The sequence below is a fragment of the Hippocampus guttulatus genome, chromosome 6, assembly GCF_054856545.1.
Source record: "Hippocampus guttulatus isolate MCC_2025c chromosome 6, RoL_Hgut_1.0, whole genome shotgun sequence".
Classification (NCBI taxonomy): Eukaryota; Metazoa; Chordata; class Actinopteri; order Syngnathiformes; family Syngnathidae; genus Hippocampus; species Hippocampus guttulatus.
The window spans coordinates 23,134,927-23,159,067 of record NC_141266.1 but is presented as its reverse complement, the minus strand read 5'-3'; the positions used below and the strand labels follow the sequence as shown (position 1 = coordinate 23,159,067).

Here is a 24,141-nt window from a genome sequence, read left to right as displayed (position 1 = left end):
CGGCCACACAGACATTCCCTTTACTCAGTTGCCAATCAAAACGGCAGCACTTGGCAAAGTCCGTCAACGTCTTACATTGCCTTGGCATGTTTGTAGATTCGAAGACACGGCGTGATTGGGCCGCGATGTTGTGTCAATGCCCGTTTCTCACTCTATGAGGAAATACGGCGTAAGTAGGCTGTTATTCGTCTTACCCAGGGCTCTCAAACTTATGGCCCAGGATGATATTTGGATTTTGTGGCCCCCTACTTGACACCAAAGTTTGTCAGTGCGGCCCTCACGTGTGTATCTTTTTTATTCATATATTTTTTTTAATCACTTAATTGGCTCAGGCTCCCGGCCGCTTTTTGTGAAACGTAATTCTGAAGTGACGCCGAGGTGAAAGAAAAGATAATCCTGTCGCCCGGACGTGTCTTTTTCAAAACTTGCCGTGACGAGAGAAGTCGTGGAGCAGAAGTGCCAATTTCAAGACAAACTGGAGGCGGAATGTTTTGAATGCGCACCGAAGGTTTGCGGTGCTCAGATGTCATTTCTCAAGTAGGCGTGCAGAGGAGTATCCAGCGTACCACCGTGATGTGAGAGAAAACCGAGTCGCCGATCGCGTTCAGCTTCTGAACTGTTAAGAAAGATTGACAAGAGTGGATTGAATACTTGAATCCCTTTTTTTGGAGCCATCTTGATGCAGCCCAGATACACTGCCCCCCCCCCCCCCCCCCCCCGCCCCCACATCATTTAAGTTTGCCTAAAAAGTTAGCCTCTTTTTTACCGTGGTTAAAGCAAATATAAAAATGAGAAAACATGACTGATTCGAAGTGCAAAATCTCCGCGGACTCGTCAGGCCTTTTACACCAACAGGACATTGACATCACCGAACCGCCCCAACCTCCTTCTCTGGTCCTCTTCCTTTCCTCCTTCCACGCTTGGTGTTGGACGACTTTCCTCTCTTGGCACAATTCACACTCTTCTTCTTCTTCTCCCGTTCTCACTCCCGCCCTTCCTCCTCCCCCCCCCCCCCCTCCCTCCCTGCAGAGCCTTCAGTGAACCCGTCCAACGTCGGCGTGGTGGCGGGGGCCGTGATCGGCTCCCTGCTGGCTCTGCTCTTGGTGGCCGCCCTGGTGGCCGTGCTGGTCACCCGCAGCCGCCGCCGGCAGCAGGGCTACAGGGCCAACGGCGGCAGCGACTTGAAGGCGCGCATATTCGGCGGCGGCAAAAAGGCCAGCAAGAACGGCACGGGCGGCGTGGGCAACAACAACGGCCCCATCTACGACGGCTCGTCCCACCAGGGGGAGAAAAACAACCACGGGCCCCTCACCGTCGGCGGGCGGCCCGAGGTGGCGGCCGGCACGCCCACCGCTCAGGACATCCTGCTCAGCGGCGAGCTGGACGACGCCGAGAGGAGGAAGTTTGACGAGCTGGAGGAAGAGGAGCGCTACGACCACTTCGCCGGCGGCGCCCCCATCCTGCAGCTGCGCCCGCCCAACCAGCAGGACGAGATGATCGGAGACTACCTGGACGACGACATGGAGTCCCAGCGGGATGGCTCCGTCATCTCTCGGACTGCCGTTTACGTTTAAAGCAGAAGCGAGAAGGGGGAAGAGCAAGCGTCGAGGAGGAGGAGCCGCGGGGATTTTGGTGCCTGCCTCCGTCGTATCGAGATGACTGAACGAAACCGCTCTTTTATTTTCAAAACATCGTGGATTTTCCTTACATGCTATTATTAATCACAGTTGTTAGCCCCAATACTGACCGGAGGAGGATGGCGGAATCATGTCCTCGCCTCATGGCGTCACAACTGCAGACGATTCACTTCCTCTGCGCTCCGCAACGCAATGCGCTTGTCACGCAGTTTGCCCGCCGTTCTCAAGTCTCCTCGCGGGGGAACCCGTCACGCTGTGACGAGCGGGCGGGTGCCGCTTTAGTTGCTCGTGATGGGCTCTGAAGGCACTAAACCATCAAGTGGTTGCGAGAGGATTTGTTTGCTGGCGTCTCTTGTCTTTGTTTTTGTCCCCCCCCCCCCACACCCCTCCACCCCCGCCGCCACTCCTCCCGCGTCCTTTCCCTGTCATTCCTGTCAAACCTCCAAATCACTTCTCTGCAGTCTGCAGCCATCGGCTCGATTGGTTTAAACGGGAAAAAAAAAGGGGCTGTGTGCCAAGCCAAAAGTTTTACAGCTCAAAGAGATGGACTATTTTTCAGAGGGTAGAATTGGGCCGGTTACTGGATTCAAGGTATATTGCCACTTTAAAAGTCTCAAACTTTCCTTCCCCGATCGTATTTTTTTTTCTTCTACAGTCTTCTTTTTTATTTTTTATTTTTTTTAATCAGTCTAGGCCGGGTGTCGGCAACCCGCGGCTCTAGAGCTCTCTCTCGAGCTTTTTCAAAAATGGGAAACATATGTTTTTTGTTTGAATATGGTTTCTGTAGGAGGACAAACATTCTTAACGTTTTCCAATGCTGTAAAAATACATCGAATAAACATCCCGTTTCAACATTTCCGTCAACAAAGATTTGCGTCATAGCCTGCGACACACGTTTCTGCCTGGCAGATGGCTGTTGTTGAAAAAAAAAAAAAAAAAACCCCATACAAACAAAAAACAGCATTTCATGTACAATTCACCGAGGGTACTGGCAGAGAATGGGAATGTGGAGGGCCGAGAGAAGCATTTTAAAGCGGTTACACGTGAGCTACGATATCGAACACGCCGCAAAGGTGCATCCCATGCCTCCGCGTCCGGTCTCCACCGAAAGTAGGTGGTGATTTTCCCCAACTCTTGTGTCGACTTTATTTTTCTCTTTCGTTCATTTTGGGGGGCCGTTGTGGCTGTTGCTCACTACGGCATGCGTGTGTAAGTGCGTGTGTAAGTGCGTGAGTGTGCGCTAACGCGTGAGTGTGTGTTCTCGTTTTTGCCATGTAAAGATGCCCGTTCTTCAAGAACACAACGGCGCTTCTTGAACCGGGAGAAGTTTTCGTCACGGCCGCAAACAAACACACTTTGGCTTTGCGATTGGTGGATGACGCGGCACGGTGCGAATTGGCGGGCGCGATGGATTGGCGTTGTTTTGTGAACTCAAACGCTGCGACAATTGGCGGGCGCGATGGATTGGCGTTGTTTTGTGAACTCAAACGCTGCGACAATTCAGCTTTCCAGAGCTTTGACGTCTGGGGACCGAGAGCTCCGGTTTTCAGTTCCGAGAGTATGCATCTGCAAGAAAAATGGAATTCATTCAAAAGCTTTTCACGCGTCTTGACCCGGGGTGCCAATCATTCTGGAGGGAGGGCAGTGATTGATTCCGAGGCGTTCCGATCACCGTGGTTGAAACGCAAAATAAAAAAACGCTTACCCATCCACTCATGGGAAGCGGTCGTCACTTTGCTGCTCATTTCCGAGATCGTTTTTACTAGTCCAACTTTGATGATGGAGTGCGCCTTTTTTGTCCCGCCGAGGCCGCCCTCTTTGTCACTGTCAAAGCGGGAAGTGAGCCAAACACGACCAAGGTAGCGCGTGGAACAGCTGAGCCTTTCTCCCCCCCCCCCAAGTCTCGATCGCACCGCGTGACATGTCGCTGGCATCGCGTGTCCGTCTGTGCCCTCGCAGCCGCGGGTCTTTATGTGCCGTAGAAAACCGGGCCGCGTTTTGGGTTCGAAACGCCGACACGGCGTTCACATGCAAAATCGTCCTGCCGGGCGCCGGCAGCTAAAAGGTAGCCGGTAAACAAGAGAGTGACGGCGGTGAGGTGGAGCCGAGCTGACAGGGTCGAGGGGGACGCAGGGGGAGTGTGGGGGGACGGCGGAGGTGGAGTGTCTTGTCTCGTCACGACACAGGAGGACGTTGATTGGCAATGAAGCGTGAAGTCGCCGGCTTAGCCGACCAGTAGATTGTCACCGCTTAGCCTTTATGGCGCTGCTCCGGCTTCCACTAACTCCTTTTTTATTCGAAACTAGTGCAGTATCGGCGTCAAGTCCACCCCCCCCCCCCCCCCCCCCTCACGATGTGTCAAACAGCCCACTTTTAGTTACTCGGGGCTGACGAATCCACTTGAGGTGTCGGTGAAGAGCAGCGCCAACCGTCGCCGCCCATCGGCCGGTTGACGGATGGAGCGAGGCGTCCCCCGCATTAGCATCTATCGATTTCCCTCTGAGATCACGCCATATTTTTCTCCATTAGCGGATGCCGTTAAGTGTGGAGAATTGATTGGGGGGACATAAAAGCTTTGCCTCGGCCGGCGGAGTTATATTGACTAACTGGCAACACGCGGCGAAATGGCCCTTTATGATGCGGCTCCGGGCCTGATTGTCTCCTGACTGTTAATTCATCTCGCTAACGAGCCGCCGGAGACCCGCTCGGGCGCTCCGTCGCCACGTCGGTAGTTGCCGTTTAGTCGCCGTATCGGCACGATCGTGAATTCTCCTGACCTTCTGGTCAGCTGCTTTTTTTTTTTTTTTTTTTTTTTGCATCGCTGGTAAATGGCTGCGCAAGGCCCCCAGCGGAGTCCTCAAGCGCGCCGCCGGTCGCCGGGTCAAATGCCGCCCAAGGCGGCGGTGACTGTATTTAAGCTTTTCACCTCGAATAACAGGAGCGTGAGCTCTTGTCCACAAATGTTGTTTTGCCTAGCGGAGCGATAACCTTCTTGAAGGCGGAGAAAGGACGGGGAGGGCGGGAGATGAGAGATGCGAAGCCCCGCCCATTTCCCCTCTGTTCCTTGGGCGAGCTATGACGCTAACAGAAGCAGTAAAATTGCAAGCAAAGTGGCTCGCTCACAACACGGTGGCTTTTTCCATTTCTATTCACGGATGGCGCGACCATTTCCAATCCGTAAAACATTTCGGACATTCGGAAGAGCCTTCTGATTTCAAAATATGTCTCAACTTTGGTCCAATGCAGAACCGAAAGTATCGCGGCAACTTGAGCGTGCCTTATTGTACCGCGTGGCGACGTATTCTCACATCGCTGGACAAACTAGTTCGTCGTCTGTGGGAACCTCGTAAACCGAGGACTCCGTTTTGTCGCACAAAAACAGTTTTGGGGGACATCAGACGAAAGCGCAACGCCTTTGCCTTTTTCGGCACGTTTTCACATCGGCGATCATTAGGATGACGGTGACCATTCAGCACATTTCACCATCACATACGAACGGGTTGCATAACACAAAGACAACCAATCAAGTGGGAATGCAACATCATTCCCACCTAACACACCAGATTGACCACAATCACCGAAAAAAACAAAAAAAAAATGGAGATGTTATTTTTGCACTTGTGTGTGTCACTGCTACAAAGAATTATGTGTGTGTAACCTTTGGTGTTTGGGGATGAAAATGGGGCCGGGGTGGGGGGGTGTTGGGGGTTAAATGCTCAAACTATGTACATTTTATTGGTGTTGAAGTGTCTATGTATACAATAAATTGTAAGCATCTTTATTTTTATTGTGGAAAAAAAAAAGAAAAATAATGTGGATATTTATGAAATTGTAAATATCAGCCTGGAAAAAAAGTCATTGTGAATGTACATTTGTACCGAAGTGAACTGCACGGCAGGTTTGCTTTTTTTTGTTTTAACAATTCAACTCAATCACCCCCCCTCCCCATTATTTTGCACAATTGGCTCCCCCAGTGTCGACACCACGCACACAAAAAACCCCACACACAAATCCTAATTTATCAACCAGCGTCTTGAGGTGCGTGTAAAGTTTGCGGTCACGTAGGAAGTGGGAGGGGGGAGGGCGTCTTCATCGAGCAACCTTTATCACTGTGCGGGGGGAAAAAAAAATAAAAGAAAAACAATTGGCAAAGCAAACTTGTTTTGCTGGCGAGGCGTCGACGCCGAGAAACATTCGCCCACTCGCAAGCGCCCGGCAGCCGCTCTCATTATGCTCGACTCCCACAGCCCGACTGCGATCGAGACGCCTCATACCTGCTATCGCCTGACACCGGCCCACACACACACACACACACACACACACACAAAGTTCCTCCTACTTTGCTCAGTGGTTGTCAAGACATGTATTTTGTTTCTAGCCGGCGGTCTAGCAAGTGTCCGATTTGTGTCCTGCGCTTCGTTGCTTTCTTTCACCAAAGTAATCCGATGGTTGGCTGAATTACTGACCCCGCACACACCTTTTCACGCTTTTTTTTTTCTACTTGGATTTCCAGCTTTTGGCATTTCAAAAAGTGGCTGCTTCCTACCCTTACACAAAGAACACGCGTAGCACGTTTTTTGTCTTCTTCCTGGATTTTTAAATGGCAGAGACATCACACGAGGGAGGGGGAGGGGGGTGAAAAAAAAATGTCGGCGTGTGTGGCGTACTCAAGATGGCCATCACAGCACACACTGAGCAGTATCTCGTTGTAGTACGCAAAGGGAGAGCAGCCGCAGTGGTAGAAGAAGAAATGGAAGCGAGCCGAACTGGAACCACATTGTTCGCTTTTATTTGCTCGGCTCTTCTTGGTGTAGACGGCGCACATACGATTTGCCATCGTGAATATTAAACGTGTATGATTGTTGTGTGGAAATAATCACTCTTAACGCAGTGCACACGACAGGATAATCATGTCGGATAAGGTTTTAGAAAGATCTGATAATCACAGGGTTGCGGGGGGGGGGGGGGGTGCTCCAATTTGACCCGGTTATCATTGGGGTGCGCATTCCCCCCTTTTCGATCAATGGCTTCAACCATTTTTTAAAAATTGATTTAGCAGCTCCTGAGCTTGACGGCAATGATACGATGCCTCGTGATGGCGGTATTTTTTGTCCCAGACTTAGCTTGGTTTGCTCGTGGCTTCCGTTAGCTTACTCCTCTGCCATTCATGGAATCCATATTTGATGTTGAGACTGGACTGACAGAAATCATTTTATGATGAATTACATTTTTGCGATTTTGTATGTTGGATGTATTGTGAGAGAGAGAGAGAGAGCGTGCGCGCGCAACACAAACATCACGATATTGACGTTTTAGCCCACTCCTCACGAATGCTAAATTAGCCCAGTTAGCGTGTGGCACCACAAGCAATTCTTCTGACATTCGTGATACCAATATTTGATGTTGAGACTGGACTGGCATGTCATTTTATGATCAATTACATTCTTGCTATTTTGTATGTTGGATGTATCATGACAGAGAGCGAGAGAGTGTGCGCACGCAACACAACAACCACAATATTTATGTTTTTAGCCCACTCCTCGTGGATGCTAAATTAGCCCAGCTAGCGTGTGGCACCACAAGCAATTCTTCTCACATTTGTGATACCGATATTTGATGTTGGCTTTTTGCCACTGAAATCTGAGATGATATATCGAGGGCATGTGTGTCCGCTAGCAACATTTCTTTGCTCGCAACATTGTGTTTTCCTACTTGTCTGTTCTCAGTGCTTTCATTTCCAATTGAATCCATTTTGTCAGATCACTCAGTGAAAGTAAAAAGCTTAATTTTTGTTCATTTTCACACTGACTTTTTCCCCCCATTGTCTGCAAATATCCGATGACTTTACAAAGCCTTAACATCCTCCATCTCACCATGGAAAAAAAAAAAAAAAGAATCCCTTGTAAATAGTATAAATATATAAATATGTAGCACAGGAGAGGGGGAAAAAATGAAGTACTAATTTATGGTGTCACGTTTTGTGTATTGCTCAATGACGGCAAAGCATGAAGGATTTATTTTTGGTTTGCTGTTCTTTTGCGGTGCTTTATAATTTAAAGTGTTTTCCTTTTGCGAGTGCTTTATTCTCGACTGCCGCGCTGTGATTGCTGCCAAAACGCTGGCAAATGTGCTTCGTCGTCTAAACAATTTGAAATGTACACGCGCAGCAGAACAACACTCTTACTCCGAAATGTGCTTTTTATCGACTGCTCTGTGGAACTTGTTTTTCTTTCTTCTGTTCTCACTCTTCTATATTTTTTTATTGATTTTCAAGCAGCAGATAAATGATGGGGGGGGGAGGTGGGGGCAAACAGGTGAATGAGACTGATTCCCGCTGCTATTGTCATGTCTATTTTTCATGTATTTTTATTTTATTTTTTGTACTTGGTTGGGATTATTAAAGACTTGTTGCTTTTTGAAGTTTCAGAGAGCCTGGTGTGTCTTTACCGCTGCAGCTAACGCAGACCAATGCTGCTCATTGATTCTCTCATTATAGATGCATTGGGAAGGGTCGGAAGTAGGCTGTCTGTGCTAAGTGCTTCATCCTCTTAAAAAGCAAAAGAAAATTAAAAATAAGCTTTTGTCATCTTTGCCCACATCCTCTTGATTAAAAAGTAAATATCTCCCTCAAATAAACATCTCTCTTGTGCTCTTAATCACTGGGCCCGTCATCCACTTTGAAAAAGAAATGCTTCCCTTGTGCTTGTGTCTTTGCCACTCAGTAAGCACATCATCCACTTGATAAAAAGTACCGGTAAATGTCTCCCTCATGCAGACATCTCCCTTGCCTGTGCCACTTAATCAGGGGTCTGTTGTATAAAAAAAAAAAGAAAGAAAGAAAAACGAAATCATCAATGTTCTTGCGCGTGTGCGTGCGCATGCATGCGATTCAATTCATTCCTTACTCATTCATTTGGAAAAAACAAATAGATGCCCCTCTTTTGCACGTGTGTGCTGATGTGGACGTTAACCACGGGTGTGTTGCTCACCTGGAAAAAAGAAAATGCTTTTCTCAAATAATCATCTCTCAAATAGATGCTCTCCTGGTGCGTGGTTGTGTCGATCGTTGGCTTCACCGTTTGCTTGAGACAATAGACGCCTCCCTTTTGGTTGCAGGTGATATTTGGTGCGTCACCAACTTTTCAAATAAAATCCTCCCTCAAATACAGTGAGACTCCTCTACAATGAAATCATGTTTGCAGCAAGAAACTTCACAACAAGGGACTTTTCACTATAACAAATTCTATCTCAGATATAAACACACACACACAACGTACAGTATATGTGTACTCTTTATTCTTATTCCAAAAGTATGAGCAAATACTTTGACACTTCATATAGCCGGCATAGAAAGAAAAAAAAAGAGAAAGAAATTGCGAACTTTACGATCAACATTTACTTTCATTACATCAATTTCTTGCACCATGTCTTTTAGTCTGCTTCCTCCATCTTTCATTTTGATCACTTTTCCCCTGTATGAGCTCTTCTTTTCTTAACTCCTTGGCATGCAAAGGTCCGTTTTGTAGCCATTTTAGCAATGCAACGTTCGTGCTGCGTCTGAAACTAACAATAACAAATACTTCCTGTACTACTGCGCATGTGTAAACCAGCGTGGTGGATGCTGTTGCCATTTCCGAGCTAAGCAGTAGGAGTCGCTGTGGCAGGCTGAGGTCGGATTAGACTTTTGCGGAAGGATTGTTTTCCTTGCAGTGAACCTTGTCGTGAGGCAAGGGCAGAGAAAAAGATTTCGTATTACGCAACGGGGGACTTTTCGTTGTAGGGGGAGCAAAAAATTGGGAATGGCTTTCATGCATGAAGATTTTTTCACACTAGGGGGCATTCTCGCCCATGTGGGTTTCGTTGTAGAGGAGTTTCACTGCAGACACTTCCCTTGTGGAAGTGCGTCTTTACCAATCGCCAGGCACATCATCTACTTGACAAAAAAAACTAAAGGGCCTCCCTCAAACGGACGCCACGCTCGTGTCTGCGTCTTTACCAACGGGCGGGCATGTCATCCACTTGATAAACGGCAAACGCCTCCCTTCATGGAGTCATTTCTCTCGTCCGTGTGACGTCATCAGCGAATGTGTCGTACACTTGGAAAAGAATAAACGGCTCTCTCAAATGAAAGTCTTACTTGTGTGTGCCAGCGAGCGACATGATCAAAAACTCACGTCAATCTGCCGGTGTGTAACCCACTTGAGAAAATAAATGCTCCTTTGCATCAAGGATTTGCCCGAGTGTCAGTGGCCTGAATGTGCCTCATTCACTTGTTCAGAAATAAACGCCTCCCTGTTCCCATCAGGGAAAAAAAAAAGACAGTGCTGCTGCTCATTTTATTTATTTACCCCCCCCCCCCCCCTTCCTCCGCCTTTGCCCCCACTCTCATTTCCTGCCTTCAATCTTGATAAATCTGTTTGCGCATCACACACCGTCGTGATAATGCTCCCGTGGGATAGCGAGAGAAGCCATCTTGAAGATGATTACCGCCTTGCTCTCATTTTTCCACGTTGCCCCGATTTGGCCGTCAAGTCGACGCGTGAAAAATAATGACGGAGGATCACCGGTGTGTTTGGTGTTGGTCGAAGCAACGTGGATTTCCAAGCCCTGCTGCACCATAGCGTGCCGTGACACTTGCTGGTGTGGCCGTGGGAGTTTGCCCATGGAAAATATTTGCCTTGCCTCAGTAAAGTTTGGGGAAACGCCGCCGCACGAATGACATTTAAAGGCCCGCATTGTTTGGACTCTCACTCAACCTTGTTGGGTCAAATTTTAACAAGAGATTGACTTGGTGGGGTCTTGATGGAATGTTGGTTGGTGTCGATGACGCCGCCGCCGCACCCTCGTCGTTTGCCCGCTGCGCTGATACCGTCATGTGCCCGCGATGTGTGTCATCGCTGGCCGCTTCTTCTTTTGTGTCGGGCTTCTTCTGTCAATGCGCGGCTATTTACTTGTGTGGCCAGGGCCGCCATCTGGACACTCTAATTGCTTTGGATTGGAGGCTGGTGACTTCTAAAAACGCGCGCACGCACACACACACACACACACGCACACAGGCTTTGCTTTGCCAAAGCTGAATCCATGGAATAAAAGCCTCCCAAGTATTTCTGTGTTTGCTGCAAGCCAAGGTGCATATCTGATGTGCACGGGGTGACCTCTATAGCATAAAATAGAACCTGTCCAGTGCCCCCCAACACACACACACACACACACACACAATGTGAGCCTCAGGCCACTAACCTGGATCTGAAGCCAAAGTGACAGCAGTTCCACCAGTACGGTCTTCAAATGCAGCTTCAGTGATGAGACATGCTGGTTGCAATGGCCCTTGGGCCATACAGCTTGCTGTTAATTCCAAAATACACACGCGCGTGTGTGTGTGTGTGCGCGCATTTGTGATTGGCTGCGTGTAATTGTTGGGTCGGTCATCATTTGCCAAAAAACAAAAAAACGCCTCCCTCAAAAAGTTGCCTCCCCTGTCCATGCCATGCGCGTGTGTCATTGACGGTTGATGCTTCCCTTATCAGTCTCTGTTGGCTGTGATGTCCACTTGGAAAAATGATTCCCTCAAATAGTTTGTGTATGTGCGCGTGTGTATTTGTTTTCATGAATCTGTAGGTTTGTCATCAAAGAAAACACCTCCCTCAAATAATTGCTTTCCTTGTGTGTGTGTTTGCCGATTGGTGGGTGTGTCATCGACCTGAAAACACAAAAAACAAACAAAACCAAAAAAAAACGCCTCCCTCAAATAGACACCAGCTTTATGCCGGTCTGTGCCAATGAATTGGTTGGTGAAAAAGTACAACTCCCTCGAAACGATGCTTCCCGTGTGCACGCATGTTCCCGTCAATCAGTGTGAGCGCCATCCTCTTGGGAAAATCATTCACAGCCACCTCCAGTAGACATCTCCCTTTTGCGCGTGGATGTCAATCATCCGATCCGTCAACCACTTGATGAAAAAAAATAATAAAAGGTCTTGTTTAAGTTTATTAGGTACATCATCCGCTTGCAAAATAATTGATACCTCCCTTGTGCACACCCGTGTTCGATGATAGGTGGGCTCGCCGTTCTCTTGCCTCAAAAAAAATAGACGGCGATCTCAAATAGACGGAATGCACATCTCTATTAAAGTCCTTTTTTGCGGTGCCATTTTCGACCATGAATTGTCATATAGATAAAAGCCTCCTCCCTAATAAACACCCGATCGGCCATTGAATCAATAAAGTCCCTTGGCCGCAATTGGCTCCACTTCAGTGTTGATTAAAGAGTGTTTGTTTGTGTGCGCGTCCTCAACCGCTTTGGGCCATGCGCTTGTTCAGAGCGAAGACTTGGCTTCACCTTTTGACCTCACACCTGACTCATAAATCCCAACGCTGCGGCCGCTTTTCTTGGATGCGGCCGCCCCTCCTTCTCCTTCACGGGGGATTAAAAGAAATATCTGCTCTGACCTCAATTAGAAAAGTCGAGTGGTGCTTTCCAGATGCTTTCACACTCACTTTCTAGCCCGAGGCAGTGAATCATCAAATATTAAGACCCGTTTGTCCGACACTCAAGTACAAACGTGGCGCTTTGTGTTTAAAAAAGCGCCACGTTGTTTCGCCTCTTTCAATAAGATCTGAAAATCAAATGCTACGAGTTCATAGACAGTAATGCATACAAACGCATAATGCGAATATCTGGTTATATAAGAAGCCCGCCGCAAGCTAGGTGCGGTGTAATGTGTTGCTTTTCGCAGCACATACCGTAAGATGTGCCTGTGACTATTTATTGTTTGGGTTGAGGTATCCGTTGTTTAAAGGTTGATGACAACCGCGGTGGCAAAGCTATTCCGTTTTTTTCCTGTCCGCGGTGTTTGACTTCGTGTGCACTGTTAGCATGAAGCTAGCAGACTCGATGAATGTGGTTAGCTTCAAGGTGCGTCATTCTCGTAGTTTGACAACACTTGGGAGTTGCCGATAAAGGGCTTAAACATGGCACAAGGATGTTATAGTTCATAAATAAACGACCCCCCCTCATTTCATACATGAGCTTTCCGGGTAGATTTATTTATTTATTTTTAATAATGTGGCACATTTTGTTTTCTGGTTATTTTTTTCCAAATGATATATTTTGCAGTACAAGAAGTAGAGTGGAGATCCCCGACTATAAGTGAGGCGAAAATCCACATCGAATTTACATTGGAGAACAAGAAAATACATCTTTTGAGTGGTTTCTCACTCTCTCTCTCTCAAAGGGACTAACCCCACCCCTACACACACACACTTTATTTATTCTGAATATTGTGAATAGGTGAATCCAAATCAGATGCCCAACTGCGATCCACTGTACCCCATTAAAAAAAAATAATAATAATTTGCAATATAATCTAAAGCAAAGCTTTTGGGAAAGAAATGAAACTAATTTATATACATTGATATATATATATTTTAAATTACCGTATTTTGAATAAATGAATAGATACTTTTAAACGTATTCCCTTAAAAAATGAAATAAAACAACCCGAAATTGAAAACCAAAAGTCAAAATGAAGTTAAAAGTAACAAAATTGAATAATATCATCCCAGCTTGGCATGCGATGGGAAGAGCTGTTTTCCCTTTCTGGCACACGGCGGAATCCACATCGATGGCTTCTTCTCACCGCTCACTTTCCTGACACGCTGTCGGCCTTTCGCCAATTTTTTTTTTTTTCCCCGCCACCTTAAGAATGTCAGACTAACATAAAATGCAAAATGCTTCCCATTCCGGAGTAACTAAAGCGTCTCCAGGCACAGCCCCGATTGATGAATTGATCAGTCTGGCAGATTCTTGCGAAATGTGCACCCAGATGTGAATTCATTAGCTGATGTTTACACTCCCTTTCTGTAATTTCGATAAAGATGAAAAATGCAAGTATGCTCTCGACGCGAGTTGTCTGGCTGCACTGAGCGTTGAATATGATGAATGTGCCGGCGTCCTTGTCGTCGGGGGGGGGTGGCGCGCGCACACACACACACCAATCTTTTTCTACTCTCCATCACCTGAAAACAGTTTGTTGGTAAAAGCATTGCAATTATGTGCATATTAGCCATTCTCTTGATTTGTTTGTTGTTGTTGGGGGGTTTTTTTGTTTCTTTTTTGCAAACCATAATCATAATAATTAAAGCTGCAAGCAGTGCTGAACTGGAATGAGCGCTCTCCGTTTTTCATGGAGAATCTTCCAAATGCTCATCAGGCCTTGACGCCGTGCCAGAAGCCACAATCAAATGGCATCGTCTAAAAAGTGCATTGTCGAGTGCTTTCATGCAGATGTGGGCACTTTTTGTCAATAATTCAAATTGAATTCCCCTCCCAGGATGAAGAAAGCATCTGTCATCCATCCAATCACAATTTGGGATTTCAAACCCCTCGCTCGGCTGAATGGCGATAAGAATTGAAGCTGCGAGCTCTAGAATCTTCAAACGTTTTGGCGCCATGCCACACCAACATCAAAAAGTAAAAAAGATAGGCATCGTACAAAAAAAAAAGTCACGTTTTTTTTCCCGTTCATTTGTGTAAAGCAGCAAGTTTGGAAATTCTGAACAAAAACAATCGCCAAAAACCCACATAAAATCGCAGTCACAAAAGTGCTTCAATGCAAATTCTGTCAGTTTTAGCAACTGGGCATTTTAATCAGTAGGTGTTCCTCTGAAGTATTTTTGTGTTGCAAAAGGGTAACTTTGCACATTCATAGATAACAATAAGAACGAAAGCTGCAAGCTCTCGCACGACCTTTTTGCCCCGGTAAATCTCCCAAATAGTCTTGAAATTTTGACGCCATGTCACACCCACTTCAAATGGCATTGTCAAAAAAAAAAAAAAAAAGCATCATCCAGTGCCTTACCGTGGATTCTTTCAGCGATTGTACGTCAAACCATGACACGCTCGCTCCGTTCAACCTATCGGGATGCACGATTGGAGCCACCCGTCTCCAAACAATCATTAGCGGGCACTGTTGCCTGTGCTAGCGATAGCCTTGCCACAATATTCATCTCCCTCGAGCGGAACTCCCCACAGGGGGAAAAAAATCAACCGGTCAACCTTCAATCATTCCAAACAAACCCTCTAAGGGACAAAAATAATCAAAGAAATGCGTTGTGGTTGAGTACTGGCCCCGCAGCGCCGCATCGATCAAACCGTTGAGAATTTCGTCCTATGATCTACTTCCTGCAGTGTTGGTTTTTATTTTGGGAGGTTGTTTGTATGTTTTTGTTGTTGTGGTCCGGTCGCTTGTTGCCGGGTAAATTTCAGAGGGCTCCAAAGTGGACTCTTCTCTTTGAATGACCAACAGGAACATACGCAGGCCATAAAATATTGACTCTGTATTACATATAAATATTTTTAAAAATGTTGAAAGCCCTCTGGTGCCACAGTACTTGACATTACATTAAAAATAAATAAATTATATATATATATATATATACATACTGTACATACACACACACTGTATGTTTGTTTGTTTATTTTTATGTGACCGGTAGCTCGAACACTCGTTTGTGTTCCCCCGTCTTGTGTCCAACTTGGAGTGTGCGGATGTAAGAACTCACAGGAAATTGGAAACGCTATCATGCCTGCTTGTCGAGCAGTAAACGATGACATCCGATCTTCTGCTCTTTCTGTTGCCACACACACACACACACACACACTCTGTACACGTGCACACACACGCGCGCACACACATTGGCGGGCAGGGTGTTGAGCAAGAAAAGGGGGAAGTGGATGCTCCTTGTTTCCCCCGGAGGGCCCCCCCCCCCCCCCGTGAGTTTACCTCTTCCTGTCCACTGATACCGATGATGATGATGATGATGGTGATGGTGAAGAGATATGTTTTCATCACAGTACCACTGAAGGGCAAGCACTTTGTCTTCTATGATATATTCAGATGAAAACGGGCTTTTCCAAGCTTGTATCCGTATATTACGGTCTTCGGAGTGCCTTTGATTGCTGAGCAACTCCAAAACACATTTCTGAAATTATCTTTCCCCAATGAAATGGATGTAGAGACCATTAGTCCGCTCCGGCCTCTAAAATAGCATTTTCCTAAGTTGCACTTCATTAAAAACAAACAAAAAAAACCATATTCAATAGACATTGTGCTTGCTTCTCCTTCTGGTACGTGTGTGCACCGTGGCCACTTGAGGGTAGTAACAAAGACATTCTGATCTACACGGGGAAGGTCACTCAACGGCAAGCCATTGTAATACTCGTCATTCTTTGCAGGGGATAAAGAATATATGCCTGTGAGTATTGTTGTGCTATCTGCCTTTGTCTGTTTTACATTGGAAAAACAAATGCATGATTTCTCAACGTTTTGTCAGAAGCACGTGGGCACGCTGGATTCAATGCCGTCGCGCTAGGTTCCCCGCCCCCTGTCTTTCAGCGAAAGACGGAGTCAGACGGAACAATGCATGTCTTAACATTCAAAACAGTTGTGCGGATTGAAGAAGAGAGGATAGCGATGTGGGAGCAAAGGGCAAAGTGGAGAGCACGGAAAGCGAGCAGAAGGCTCAGAAGGACGACTTGGAGAAGAGCGTAGACGAGAGCCGTGAGGGCTGAGTTGTTGCAGCTGTGTTGATATAGCCTCTCACTGATCTGATAGTGTGGGCGTGTGCCCGTGTGCGCGAGGTGGATAAATAAGTCCAGTCAGAAACTATCTGATGACACGTAAAACGGTGTTGCGGCGGCATGATTGTTTGTTCATGACAAGACGCTACTTAAAGAATGCAATTGCTCTGGTCACAAGAGTCCCGGGAGAACAACGGGTCTCGGGCGTACATTACTGCGCCATGTATCGAAGCAGGACCCAGTGGAAATTTTGCACGGGTTTTCGTCCACTTAATGTTGCAATCTTCACATTCGACAGTGTAGGATCTGTGAAGTTGAATGCGCGTGTGGTTTTCTCAAAGGCGGGCCTGGCCTGTGACGTGGAAATCGGCAAATGCGATTGGAGAGTTTACTGTGGAGTGGCTAAAACGTTAGCGTGTTGAGTGGCAGCCAGTGGGCTAACAAATGTGCTTGTCTCCTGGATTTTGTTCTCGTTTGCTCAGTAAGGTGATCGAAAGTCCGCAAATGGGATTGTAAAGTTGGCCGGCTGTTAGCATTTTGAGTGACAGCGTTTTTGGAAAATCGTCGCTGAGCGACAGTGGCCGACTTCCCTCTCGTGCAAGCATTTGATTGTCATTCGTTTTCATGCACTTTAGACAAAAACATACCGTTTTTGTCAAAAGTGTTGACGCCGGGGGAATTTACACAAACGATCCGACCTGTCACGGCGACTCATCTTCCAATTTCAATGGTTGTTTCGCGGTGTCACATTCACTCATCTTGCTTTTTTAAATTTTCTTTTTATTTGACGGAGATGAGTGAATTCAAAGCTGTTTCGCGTGACTTGGGGAGCCATGACATTTGTTTTTAGTGCCTAAACCAACAAAAGACTTGTTGCGTTCTTATATTCAGGGTCTCAGCACAAGGGGCTAGCTTGCTAACCCCTCGCTAGCGGCTCCCCTGCCGCTAGCCTCCCGCCAAATGTAAACATGACGTCACTGGATTAACAACCACTGTTCCCCCCCCCCCCCCTTTTAAAAAAAAAAATAATATCTTTATTTGGCAAGCAATGTTATGTTCATGTTTTAACTAATCACATGCGGAACTAGTAAGGAAGTAAAGAGAATTGTGGGATTATTTGCATCATTTGCTTACGGGCATAAATTTGGGGGTTTGCCAGGGCGATTTGAATGGATAAAATTGGCCTTTCGCCCGAGTTGCGACGACTACGCATTTCGACTTGTAGACGCGGGGAACGAAGAGCGCGAACCCATCTCTCTCTCTTTTTCTCGATAGATAGATATAATTTAAGATTTGAAATTGTCTCTGTTTTTGGCGCATTTTTCTTCCTGGCTCAGAAGTGCAACGATCCTCCCGGGGTAAATAACCACCACCACAAAATCTCGCAATAAATCAATTAATCAGAGCTATAAGAAAAATCTGCGATGCGGTGAAGCGGCAAAAAGTCAACCGCGCAATAGCGACGGGCCATCTGTAATCCGATCTGTTTGATATCCGACGCGTCTCGCATTTTTACCCGCATTCGCGAGGCCTGATTCCAATCTGAAGATATTTGATTCCGTGCAGGGTTTTCTTTTTTTTTTTTCTCCCTCGATTTCCCGGTTGCGCCACTCGAGAGCACAACATTTCAATTGTGTCATTTGAAGCATGAAGTGCAAATGCAACCTTTAGTGTTTCCCCGTTTCTGACACTCTTGCCTTAATTGGAATCGTTTAACTTCAGGTTTTCTTTTTATGTCCAAGCAGCCTCGAATGCAAGACTTTTTTTTTTTCCTCCGCACATATAAACATAAGTTTCTAAACAGCTGATGTCACATGATTGCATATGACTATGAGAGTCGCGCGCGTGTGTACGTGTGTGCGCGCCGAGCATCTGCAACACACTTCCGTGCGCACACGAACCGCATCGCGACACACTTGATACTCTCCAGCTGACGACACAGCCGCGCCTCAGACCAAATATTTAAAAAGTCTCCATCTCCATATTCCATCTCTGATTCTACGTGTTTGTTTCCATGTGCGCCCGCGCGCGTGTGTGCGCTCGTATCCGCGCACGCCCCGCTAGGCACTTGCGCGCGGCGAGCGCTGACTGTTGGAACGGTGAATTAAACAGCGAGTGCATTTGATCCGCAAAGCACTTCGGGGCAAATACGCCCGAAATGAGACAAATTCTGCGCATGCACAAACACGCGCACGCACACACAGCGCCTTGCACACAGCATCAAAATAATTTCCGTCACAGAATCTATTCTTAGGAGGCACAACAAACCATTCTTTGCTTGATATAAATCTCTTTTATTCCGAATCACGCTGTCATGCTCACACACACACACACACGCACACACACACTCATTCCCTGGTGGTCATTGTGCATTCACATAATTTTCTTTTTTCTTTTTTTTTTTTTTTCTTTTTTTAATTCACCAAAACAACAGGATTTGTTCCAGGTAAGTTACATCATGAGGAGAACCCTGTGGAGCTTATTTCATACGCAAACAAGCTGCTGTTGTGCTACAGGGGCCGCTCACACACACACGCACACACAGGACACACAAGACTGAAACAATCACGTTTCAGAGCCTACTGGAACCCTCAAGGCCTTTTTCACAGTACACTTCGTTTTCTTGCTCTTCCCTCCCTAACGTGAACTCCGGCACGCCCATATTTGGACATGCTTGCACAGCAGCCAACCAGGAAGTGAAATTGAGGCTTTTCCAAGTGGTTGGTTGTTTTGCTGTCAGCACCCTGAAATCGCACAAGCCGGCGCTCGGATGCGTCTTCTTGTGTCACTGCGACGGCGCATTCATTTTTGCATTTGCGGAATCGGGATAAAACGACGCACTGCCATTTTGGCCATGACCGCCCCCTGCCGTCGACTGAAAGTGACGTCACCACTGCCCTCGGGCATCGCGAATGTCACGCCTCCCCCGTTTTCTGTTCATGTGACGTTTGCAATGCGAGCCCGAAGGCATTTTAACATCAATTTTAGTCAATTGCGGCGGGGGGGGGGGCATCAAATACCAGCCCGCTGAGATGAAAACATGCTTAATTCTTATCCCACAATTGCAATATAAATCAGAATACCGTGTTTCGACCAGTGGGGGCACATGTTACGGCACGATGCGTCCAGTATTTTCTGTAAAGTTTGTGAGTCGAGTTATTTTTGGGGGGGGGGGGGGTTCAAATATATTTACAAAGTGTTTAAAATTGTCCAATGAGGGGGGGGGGCTTCACTGAAAAGCCTTTTTTTAAAATTCCCTGATTGAGGGGGGAGAAGGGGAGGCGTCTATTTGAGGGAGGTGTTTATTGGTCTGAAGCGGATGATGCGGTGGCTGACTATTAGAGGAAGATGCATGTGAATTTGCACTTAAATAGACTCTGCTTCAAATCTCCCCTTGAGCAACATTGCAAGAGGTGCTGGATGGGGGCTGTTTAATGGGGAGTTATGGCCCCCGCGTTATGGAGACTATACATATACCATGCATGCAAATCCTTATACTGAAAGTCGTGTGTGTGCGTGTGTGCGTGTGCGTGTGTGTGTGTGTGTGCGTGTGCATGCGCCTCCTGGTGCAACGAGCCAGGCCTTGAATTAGGCAGGTTGAGCTGCAGGGTGAATTTTGTAACACTTGACCTGTTTTACTGAGTCATTTGTGTGGATGGAGTGAGAGCGAGGGAGGGAAGGAGGGGAAATAAGAGGCGACAGAGCACACGTGAGGGTGGGGGTGGGGGGTGGGGGGCGATTGGGGGGAATTAAGTGACGGTGATAGAGAGAGGACAACAGTAGGGGGGGGAGGAGGGCGGGGGAAATGAGACGGCGGCTCCCCCTTCATATTTCTGCCGCCTTATTTCGGCGAGCCGTCACTCGTGCGTCTTTTCTGACTTTTCTGACGTCAAGAGTGTCATACTCCAAACGGATTTGACAGAGAAGCCGCTAATTTTTCAAAATAAAACACCTTTCAGATTCCAAAATGAATGAAACGAAAGTAATGTAAGTTATTTATTCTTTCTGTGCGGCCCGGTACCAATTCAGCCTGCTCATATTCCATCTTGAAGCCAATCTGATGGGTCAAAGGAATTAACCCAAACTTCAGTCAAAGTAACCCAATCTGCTCAAAATCCACTGCTCCCCTGCGAATGCCTTAGGACAACAAGCCAGCTTGTGTGTGTGTCTGTGTCTGTGTGTCGGTGTGTGTATTGTCCAGCCCAGTTAAATCTGAAAGAATGAGGCAGCGTGACGTTTGACACATCATCGGGACAGTATGAGGTCTGAAGGAGGTGAGATTCTGGCTGCAAATGAGGAGACAGTGCGACTTCCTGCACACACTTTTCGTATCTTTAACAAACGAGTCGTCTGTCGCCGTCACTAAAAAGCAACGGAAACCTATCGTGCATGCCGGGGGGGGGGGGGGGGGGGTCAAAGAGTGTATCTTATGAAATAAGAACCTAAGAATGGCTCCCTAAAACTAGCGCATACAAAAGATTGTACTTTTACAGTCACGTTACATGTCAACGGCATCAATTCAACGGCGATCATCTGCGCTCTCTTGTTTTTCTCTGATGAAGCCGTTTGGATCCATAAGAGATGGCCACAGAAGAACGCTTTGAACACAAATCATTCTGACAGCTCTTATCCCGTCTATAAAAGAGGTTCTGTGCTTTGTTAGCGGAAGAGGCATAAACAAACATATCGGTGAGAAAAGACGATAAATCCGTGACGCCAATCATTTGGGGCAAGCGCCTAAAAGACATGTTTTGTTTGATTCAACTCGCCACGTGCGAGTGCAAAACTTTTCGATGGCAGGTGACTCAAGTTATTTCACGGCAAGCGCCAGTTCAGTGGGTATGAGGAAGTGAACTGTCAAACTAAACATCAAACAAAGACATTTGTGTGCTATGTTTTGAAAGCAAGTACATTGGACTCTGCGACCCGAATGTTAACATACAATGGGAAACTCCATATGCATACGTGCTAACAATTGGCATCTATGAGGTGGTGTTGTTAGCCTTTAAGCAATGGCTATCCGAGTATAAATGCTGCCGCAACACATGTAATACCATCCGACAATACTCATCGGAATATATTCTTCATGGCGGCCCGGTGGTCAAATGGTTAGTGCGTCGACCTCACAGTGCAGAGGTACCGGATTCGATTCCAGCTCCGGCCTTCCTGTGGGGGGTTTGCACTTTCTCCCCTGTACCTGTGTGGGTTTTCTCCGGGTACTCCGGTTTCCTCCCACATTCCAAAAACATGCATGGCAGGCTGATTGAGCGCTCTAAATTGTCCCTAGATGTGAGTGTGAGCGCAGTTGTTTGTCTATGTGTGGCTGGCAACCAGTTCAGGGTGTCCCCCGCCTACTGTCCGAAGACAGCCGGGATAGGCTCCAGCACCCCCCGCGACCCTTGTGAGGATAAAGCGGATCAGAAAATGGATGGATGGATATAATCTTCATTGTCTGTGAAGGAGTCTAATATTAGTGACGTACTGAGGAACCGAAAGAGGAGCTGAGCCTTCATTACAGTGTATCCATTAGTGACTTGAGTGACTGCAGACATTTTGGTAATAGTGTCCTGCTAGGATTTTTTTTATATCTCTTGATGAGGTGGCACGTAGTACTCGTCTAGCTTACATATTACAGATAACAACAACAAAAAATCACTTCAAATTCTCAAAACTTGGCCTACAACATGAGACGCGATCAAAATGAGGTAGCGATTTACCTTCTAGTAAAAAGACAAAAACAAAACAAAAAAAACCCTCCCTGTGTGTTGAATGTATCGATGTAATATTAGTTGAACTCCATTTTTTAATTCAACGACAAAAATACATTTTCTGGCCTTGTGCTAATTAACTGACATGCTTCTGTATATTAGTCTACCTGGTAGTTATGACACATTTCGCTGACCCAATGAGGGCAGTGACGTTCCATTTCCATTTCCAAATTTGACATTTCAAGCGGATTTGATTCGGCGCGAGTACTGCGAGCTCAACGCTAATATGACAAGGTGTCATGTTCCTGCCGGGGAGTTCATCTTCTTCCTTGAACACACCGCCGCCGTCTCATTTGCACCAAAGCCGTTCAGTTAATTGCAATGTGATGCATTCGGTTTTGCAACAGTGCCTGTCGCTAGACCCAGAGGGGAGAACCCCCCCCCCCCAAAATAAAAAAACCTACACATAGCAGTAAGCACAACTTCATGCTCAGTTTGATGTCGGCTAAAGATTATTACGTTTGATCGCCGTGTATTTAAGATGAAAGCAATGGCGGCGATAGCTTGTGGCCTAATTAGCCAGAAAGTACAGCTCAGGCTTATCGGGGTTGAGATGGATTCGCGGTCGCGAGAGGAACTGACACAAGAACTTCAAATGCGCATTTTACAACATCGTGCAACTTCAAGTACAAATAGTCTTTGAAGACACTTTGGCGCTCCTGCTATCTGGTGGATCATCATTATTATTATTATTATTATTTATTTTTTTTTGTGTGCAGTTCACACCTCGATTTTGTTCTGTCTCCTGTTTATTTGGCTTTTATTCTCACTGTTGAGCGCTCGATAACGGCGCACTTTTGAGTTTGTCACCTTTCAATGTGATGAAAGAAGAACATTGCAAACAGGAAGTACAGATGATTGAATTTCACCGGTGTGGCGATTGCTCACTTTGCTGATGTTTGCCTCGGATATTTTGGAAGGATTGTTAAAGGCTGACAAAAGCAAACGTCTTTGGAGCGAAATAAAAATGCCGTGGAGGCCGCTTCTTGATTGGCGTGTGGATCATCCCGGCAATGGAGAAGTGCTCTTTTGCACAGTTTTAGATTGATTTGTGAACAATATAAGAGATATCGGCCTTTGGTATTCAGACAAAAAGTCTCACGTCTTTGAGCTCATCTCATGAAAAATGGAAGCAAAAAAAAGAAAGTGTTTTACATTCACATTTTTTTCGAGTATACTGTATATGTGACGCGTTATGTACTGTACAATTCCGTGAGAAAACTCGGATCTCCCCGCCAGTCTTATTTCACTTTCATCACAGCTGGCAGATTAATTCAGCGACAACGCTCTTTTTTTTTTTTTGTATTGTTTTTTTTGTTTTGTTTTGTTTTTTTTGTTACAGACGCGAGTGTACTGTATGTCTCGCTGTGGAACAGGCCCTTCGCCGCCTCTTATCTCGCGCGCTCGGCGCCTGCCTCGCTCCCTACGTGAGACAATGGCCGCTTTCGACGGCTGCTCCCGAGTAAGCGGCCTGGCAGGTTTTTGTCTGCGTTTTAAAAAGCAGAGGCAGGCGACGACTGGAGGATGTGCAGATAACGGCTTTTTTCCGCGGCGATTAACAATTGGGGCTCGTGGAGACAAAAGAGGCTCACGTCGTGTGCGTTTGCCTGGAGCACGGGACTCCTCCACGCCCAGTAAATGTGCAGTCAAGCTATTGAGAGAAATTGGATGGGGGGGGGGGGAGACACGCCCACCTTCTTTTAATCCAACATCAGCGCTGACACGCATCCTTGGGTTTTTTTTTCTTTTCTTTAGTTTTTGTGATGCCGATCAATAGAACGCAAGCACGTCATATGATCGAGTCACTGAGGTTCCCAGGGTGCATTGGGTGGCCCAAATTCCTTTTAATGAATGAAGTTCGAAGGACATTCATCCGATTTGCATCGGAGTCACAGATCACGCACGTTTTCACAAATATCGACCGATAAGTTGTCACCAATCATTAGAGCGTCCTTACTTTTGAACTATTCTTGATCCTTTGCAAAGAACGAATGATACTAGTGCCGTACTGATGAGCTGAGAGGAGTCGAGGCATCCGAATGAACAGAATATCTCTCTGTCTGTGTTGTCCTCCCCCCCCCCCCCAAAGTGGCCAAAGTGCGCATCCTTGCGGAAAGCAAGTGAAAGGTTGCAAAGTTTTCTGTCGTTTGGTCATC

General features: G+C 46.6%; 1 protein-coding gene across 3 annotated transcripts in view; it reads left to right on the top strand.

Moving 5' to 3' along the window:
• Positions 1-24,141, top strand: part of LOC147204229 (nectin-2) — a 103,774-nt gene that overhangs the window by 60,482 nt on the left and 19,151 nt on the right. The window contains exon 7 of one of the 3 annotated variants that reach the window (XM_086112836.1): positions 1,030-8,057. The exons of the other annotated variants lie outside the window; for them this stretch is intronic. Within the exon in view, the coding sequence (XP_085968962.1) occupies positions 1,030-1,574 (545 nt within the window). The 3' untranslated portion in view covers positions 1,575-8,057. Of the gene's footprint in view, positions 1-1,029; positions 8,058-24,141 lie in introns of those variants that run through there. 3 annotated transcript variants of the gene reach the window in all.